The sequence below is a fragment of the Penaeus monodon genome, chromosome 11 (genome assembly GCF_015228065.2).
Source record: "Penaeus monodon isolate SGIC_2016 chromosome 11, NSTDA_Pmon_1, whole genome shotgun sequence".
In the NCBI taxonomy this organism is placed as follows: Eukaryota; Metazoa; Arthropoda; class Malacostraca; order Decapoda; family Penaeidae; genus Penaeus; species Penaeus monodon.
In genome coordinates, this window is record NC_051396.1 from 9,984,764 (window position 1) to 9,992,263 (window position 7,500).

Consider the following 7,500-nt stretch of genomic DNA (forward strand, 5'->3'; position numbering starts at 1 on the left):
CAAACACTTTCGTACATGATCGGAAACAGTTTTCTCACAAACCAAGTGTACCCAGACTTCATATGCTGATGTATTTCATTCATGCTCTATGAATTTAGTTTTGTAGATTTTGCAGAGGAATGAGTCATTATTACACATGGTTCCATTTATTTGAACGGCTTTTTACAGCACTCTCCAAGACTGTAATACGTGAAGGTCCATTTCAGATCTCTGCTGTCTATCCAAAGTGTTTTCTTGGAACAAGTTCAAGTAGAATATGGCTACCATGCACTTTAAAAACCTTCCACAATACTGTAAATGCCAGTCCAGTGGATTATCTCTCTTTTTTTAAAATCGAAGTTTGGAAGACATTAAACCAAGAAATGGCACATCGACAAAAGGCACACTATCTATGCACAACCATTTTGAATGTTTGGCAATCCTTCCTTTTATTACGATGATCATGTTTCAGAGGTATATTTTTAAATTTGATAATTCTTTGGGTCAAGTACTTTTTATTACATGTCAATTTTATATAAAAATACACTATATTCAAACTGTCAAAAGTATATGGAGCATTATAAAGTGGAAGTATTGTGTCAAAGTGAGAAATAGCGGTATCTTAAGATATATGAAATGCATTCAATCTTAAAACTTGGAAGAATCCTAAAGAACATCAATGTAATATTTACGACATATAACCCTAACCTGGCAATTGAAAACATGAAACAAACACTCTATCGTTATAAATAAATCTGTCTTTTATCTCACAAGTTGTGATTTCGTAGCACCATCAGTGTCGACCTACGAATATCCTTTTAATTATCCATTTTGTCATCACTGTTTCATCAACGGGACGGCCACCACAGTCTGGGACCGCAGCTTCCGATAGAGAGAGATGTACTTGGCAGCGGCGGTGGTGTGAGGGACAAGGAGCTGCTCGCAAAGGGACGTCTTGCTGAGTCCCTTCGTCTTGATCCCAGGAGGACCCAGCTTCTTCAGGAACTCGAGCACGAAGGAGTAGCAGTTGAAGGACGTCTCGTCGTATCTGTGGAGGAGAAGGCTTACCTAGTGAGTTGGTGAAAATATAACTGTGTAAAACTATAGTCATTCGTTGTAAAACCATATCAAAACAGCTATATAACATGTACATTATTATATATCTAATTTCTCCACCATCCATCCACCTATCCACATCCACACCATATTACCCTATTTCCTTCTTAATTCTGGCCCTCACCTGTCTTCAGCCCAGGTGGGATCCTGAGCCATAGTGTGCAGAGTGAAGTCCCAGTACTCGAGCCACACGGGGTCTAGGCGGCCGGTGGCAGGGTCGCTTATGATTGACACGGCGAGGCTTTGTGTCCAGGAGGAGGTGTAGTCAGAGTGTAGCCCCTCGTGGTCGTACTCGAACACACGACCCTCGCTGTCCGTTACGCCAATGTGAAGGTCGTTGCTGCTCCTGTAGTCACTGTGGGGGAGGGTCGTGACTCATGTGCCTACACATAGGTGTCTCCTTGTCGAAAAATATTATATATGAATGTTGAACGCAGTTCCTGATACTTCAATAATCTAGGTAATTCTATATACACACATATCATATATACACACATATATACATATTTGTATATGTATATATATACGAGTACAAATGTATGTATGTACGTGCACACATACACACACACACACACACACACACACACACATATATATATATATATATATATATATATATATATATATATATATATATATATATATATGTGTGTGTGTGTGTGTGTGTGTGTGTGTGTGTGTGTGTGTGTGTGTGTGTGTGTGTGTGTGTGTGTGTGTGTGTGTGTGAATACCTTGGATGCGTTTGTGTGTATATACAGTACCCGTTTGTACTTACCAGTGTGAGTATGAGTATGTGAGTGCGTGAGTGAGTGAATTAGTGAGTGAGCAAGTGAGTGCGTGTGTGTGTATTTCACACGCGGCCTCGTATTATATCAAAACAACATGGTTTATCTCTGAAACAGAAATACAAAATATCTTACTGTAAGAAGTCGCCCTTAGTGGGTTTGATGACAATGGAGCAAGGCGCTTGCGATGCCCGCACGAAAGGATACGGCAGCCTGGAAAAAAATATTAGCAAACGTCAGGATGATGATGATAACACTGGTGTGATAGTACTACCCAATCTCTATTTTGGGTCCAAATACAACCAAAAAGCAGAATGTAGCTACAAACTTTTAATAACTATTCATAAAATGTAAAATTAGAAAAGAAATATGTACCTGCTTATATTCTTTTTTTCGTGGGGATATCATTGGTAATGTCATGTTAATCTAAATATTTCATGTTCCTTTATCTGCCATTATATTACGAATGGTTCTAGCTGATCTTTTACCACCCCTCCACTATATTTATTTTTTTATTGCATTTTTTGCAGTTGTTATAATTCGTTTGTTATATTTAGCTTTGATTTCACGGGGTTATTATTATCAATGTAGTTGCAATAAAGTAACAATAATACCTTTTAATTCTCTACAACACTACGCAGTCAACAGACAATCTATATACATCAACCTCATCATACTCATACAATATATATACACCTCATGATTCATTATACATTACACAATGTGCATTACACATAAACCTCATCACGGTTAGATCCGAAACTGCCATGCGAGTCACTGATCCAACTCAAAGACGTCAGACGAACCTTTGATCCGAATCAACTACGAGATTTCGGTTCGACTCACCTGAAGGGCGGACAGGTCAGGGGTTCAACGGACAGGTCAGCGCCGCACAGGTAACACGAGGAAGGGAGACTGAAGCTAAAGAGACGCCCTTCGCAGTGCTGGTAACACACGATTCCCGGGTCGAGATTCATTGCTTCTCTGCGGAATTGGTAGAAACGTTTCGATTAGGTTCGTACGCCGGGTTGGATGTTTCGTTTGAGAGAAACCGTTCGCTTTTCAACTGATGTGACGAGGAAGGTGACCAAGGGAAGTGGGCTAAAATGATGTTCCTGACAATTTTTTTAGTGTCTAAATCAGTAATTTATTTGTTTACGTCTCCCATTAGTTAAAACGTACATCATTTTTCTTTGTGAATATATTTCTTATACAAGATACACATATGAAACCAGGCAGGTTCTTTATCACACTCATTCCTTGCATGTCACCCGCGCGCCGGTTTCCAGGCCGAGCTGTGACCCAGACGGTCAAAAACCTCGCCGCCATGACCGAGGGCGGCCAGTGGTTGGAGAAACTACCCAGACGTGCCCGCCCTCTCCCCCCCCTTCCCTCCTACCTCCTAAGGCTCCTTCCCACCACGTCCCTCCCTCCTCCTGCTCTTCCCCACCACTTCCCTCCCTATTCTCTTCCACAACCCTTCTCCCTTCTCTTATTATTCCCTCACCCAGCTCCCTCCTCCGCCTACTATTCCTTCCCCCTACTTACCTCCCTCCTCCCCCAACCCCTCCCTCAGTCCACTTCCCTACTTCTTTCCCTCACCTCCTTACCCACCACCCTAATTAATCACACCTCACCCCCTCCCTCACTTCCCTACCCTTCTTCCCTCCCCCTCTTACTGCTTCCTTTCCCCTCCTCCTCCTCCTTCTCTCCCTTCTTCCCTCCCCCTCTTACTGCTTCCTTTCCCCTCCTCCTCCTCTTTCTCTCCCTTCTTCCCTTACCCCTCCCTCTCCTCCCTCCCCCACCTCCTTCCCTCTCGCACATCCCATCCACTCTCCGTGCTCCCTCACACCACGTCTGCCCCTCAGCCCCGAAGTCTGTCTGCGATGCCTCCCTGCTCTCCTTCGTGGGTCCGGCTGCCTCCCTCGCCTTCGAGCGTGTGTATTGTAACCTCGATTCCTTGGTCTTTGTTCCTTGGCGATGCTGAGGAACTATGGGTGATAATGATGGTTGATGGTATTGGTAATGATGATGATAATGATGATTATAGTTATGATTATGATGATGATGATAACAACAGCAATAATAATAATAATAATAATAATAATAATAATAATAATAATAATAATAATAATGATAATGATAGTAAGAATAAAACAAAGTGATAATAATAACTTTAATAATAACAAAATAATTAACAACAATAATAATGATAGTGATAACCATAAGAATAATGCTTATAATGATAATGATAGTAATGACGATAATAATAACCATAATACTAGTAACAATAATAACAGTAATGAAAATGATAATGATTATGATAATGAAAATTACTATAATTATCCTTATTGTCATCATTATTACTATCATTATCATTATTGTTACCATTACCACCACCACTACTACTACTATCATAATAATAATGATAAAGATAATAATAATTATAATTATTACTATTAATATTATTTATCATCATTACCATCATTTACTATCTCTCTCATTACCATCAGTATTATTATAATTAATAATGTCATCATCATTATCATTATATTTATCAGTATGCTTATCATCATCATGGAGATGGTAGTAGTGATGATGATGATGATGATATTAATAAAATGATAAGTCTAATAACAATGCAAATGCTAATGATGATAATAATAGTAGTAGTAAAATTAAAATATAAATAATAACAATGATAATGATGATGATGATAAGGATGGTAATGATAGAGATAATGTTAATGATGATAATGATGATAACAAAATGGATACTGATAATGGTAAGGATAATAATAATAATAATAATAATAATAATAATAATAATAATGATAATGATATAGTTATAGTAATAATATTAGTCATAGTAATACCAGTACCAATAATAATAATAATAATAATAATAATAATATAATAATATAATACTACTACTGCTACTACTAATAATATTACTACTACTACTAATACTAATAATAACAGCAACAGTGACAATGATAATACTAATAATGATGATAATACTAATACTAATACTAATACCAATAATAATAAAAGAAATAATAATAATGACAATAATAATAACAATAACAATTACAGTAATAATACTTAAACAATATATAACATTGACACTGATATTGCCGACCGCAACATAAATTCCGAAGGCAACGCAACAGTCGCAAGGCAACAACAACAAACACCTGGAAGTGCTGAAGTTGGCACAGTGCCAGGCTCTCCTCCAGCCAAGGAAAGTGACCAGAGCAGGTTGCAGGTTTTCGAACGTGGTCTGTGTCATTTTGAAATACATTTTTTTTTTTTTGCACTAAAGGACTTGCTTGTTTGCTTTGTTTGTTTTGGGTACTTAGGCCCATTTTTTTCTTAGGCCCATTGTCTATTCTGTTCTTTTGGTTCTTAGGCCTATTGTCAAGTTTGTTTGTTTTTAGCATATATCTAGTTTGTATGTTGTACTTCGGCCTATTGTCTAGTTTGTTTGCTTTGTTCCTTATCGCATATACACCTATTGTCAAGTTTTCGTCTAGTTTGCTTTTTGGCACTTTATTGTCTCGTTTATGTTTTGTTTGATTTTGTAGGCCAATTGTCTAGTTAGTTAATCTTGTGTGTCGAGTGCTGCTTTGTTGATGATAAAAATAATAACACCCCGTGGACATGGGGCGTAAAGCGGGAATTTGTTGTGTATTTGCATATATGTGTCCTTGTTTATGCAGTATATGTATCCTGTATATGTGATTGTGTATTTTCAGGTGTGGGTACGTCTGCGCGCGCGCGCCTGTGTGTATGTGTGTGTGTGTGTGTGTGTTTGTGTGTGTGTGTGTGTGTGTGTGTGTGTGTGTGTGTGTGTGTGTGTGTGTGTGTGTGTGTGTGTGTGTGTGTGTGTGTGGTGTGGTGTGTGTGTGGTGAGTGAGTGAGTGAGTGAGTGAGTGAGTGAGTGAGTGAGTGAGTGAGTTGAGTGAGTGGAGAGAGAGAGAGAGAGAGAGAGAGAGAGAGAGAGAGAGAGAGAGAGAGAGAGAGAGAGAGAGAGAGAGAGAGAGAGAGAGAGAGAGAAAGAGAGAGAGAGAGAGAGAGACTTTACTTCGGACTTAAACACAAGCAATCCCACTTGCACAAAAGCAACAAACCGACTCCTCGGCACAAAGAATCTGGCGAGAGTGAGAGCGGACGAGAAAAGATTTCACTTTTATCCCTAAGGGGGTTAAGTGGCTGCCTCCCAGACGTCCACCTTCCTCTCCACCTCTTGGTCCACCTCTCCTCGAGTCTGAGAAAGCAGTCTCTGAGAATCCACAATGAGTCTCAGGAAGAAAATGTATCTAACGTTAAAAGGGAGGCGGTGGGTATACTGTGTGTACTGTACGAGAGGGTGTGGTAAACAAGCAATGGTAGAGCCGCAGTCTGGCTTATCACTAACCGGCCTCCATACTTTTTATTTAAGGGTAGAACATTTGTTAAATCTCGAGCGAATTAGCAAGCAATTTCTACCGTGTTCTTTTATAATCTATAGGAAAGATGGAAGAGCGAACGGGTAGAGCAAAAGGAAGAATGGGAATAAAGAATGAGGAACCGACGTGGACAGCGACGCAAACTGACCCTGTCTCGCTTCGAGTCTTGAGCTGACCTCAAAACCCTAATTACATTGTCAACAGCGCGTGAAGACGACTGGCAGACGTTGCTCACTTGCCTCATCTACGTCCCTCCACTTCCTCAATAACACTGCGCTCGACAAACTGGATCCCAGACGAAATAAAGGCGCACGAATCACAATAGGTGTACCAAAGGGTCAGTCACCCTGCTGTGTCGATGCAGGACACCACGAACACCGAATAACATCCACTGGTCTGAAGGAAAGGATGTGCAAAGACTCATTAAGCCGTTCATCCCATTCAGATTCAATACAATTTTCTGCTTAGAGTGAGAACATACGAGAAGCCAATTTCTAAAGCTCGAAACAAAAATGAAGGAGATCGAAGAACACAGGCGATAAAGAGCAGAGTAGAAGCTGCTGAATTCAGATGATTGAGAGGAGTCCACTCAAGGAGGTCACGCCCACGCAATACCCTACAGGCGGAATCAGTTTTTTGAGTAGGAAATAACACAAGCACCACTAATAAAGGATCGTAAGAAAGTTCCGTCTTCAATACAATAATTACCTACCAGTTATCAAGCTACTAATTACATTTGACAGAGACAAAGTCCTTCCACCTGGCTACTGCTCAGTACCGTCATCTTCCGTAATGGAAACGTGAGACGCAGGTAACCCGCACCAACCGTTTTTCTTGAACTTTCTCTCTTTCAGCCAAGCCTCGATAACTCGGAAGGAAGGAGAGGCCTGTCGAATCGTCGCCTCAAAAAATAACTTTGATGCCAATGTTTCTAAAAAATAAATAAATAAAAATAGATAATTGAAATTAATAAATCGTATAATTATTATCGTAGAATTTTAAACAACCAAATCGGCAACAACTACGGGGAGGAGGCTGAAACTTCATTCATCATGATGTTAAGAAACCGTTGCAGATTAAGATGACAAGGAGAAAAGAAAAGAAGAACACGAAGCTTGAATGGGAAAACGTTGAAGAATTACCATGAACTTGCAATATTATAGGAGGAAG

The 7,500-nt window shown here is 39.7% G+C and overlaps 1 protein-coding gene across 1 annotated transcript in view; it reads right to left on the bottom strand.

Moving 5' to 3' along the window:
• Nucleotides 1–473: 473 nt before the first annotated feature.
• The window catches only part of LOC119578732 (MKRN2 opposite strand protein-like), a 9,054-nt gene continuing 2,027 nt past the window's right edge, over nucleotides 474–7,500 (bottom strand). The window contains exons 2-5 of the mRNA XM_037926339.1: nucleotides 2,727–2,864; nucleotides 2,016–2,093; nucleotides 1,220–1,450; nucleotides 474–1,027 (exon numbers count right to left, since the gene is read on the bottom strand). Of these exons, the coding sequence (XP_037782267.1) occupies nucleotides 817–1,027; nucleotides 1,220–1,450; nucleotides 2,016–2,093; nucleotides 2,727–2,857 (651 nt within the window). The 5' untranslated portion in view covers nucleotides 2,858–2,864 and the 3' untranslated portion in view covers nucleotides 474–816. The remainder of the gene's footprint in view (nucleotides 1,028–1,219; nucleotides 1,451–2,015; nucleotides 2,094–2,726; nucleotides 2,865–7,500) is intronic.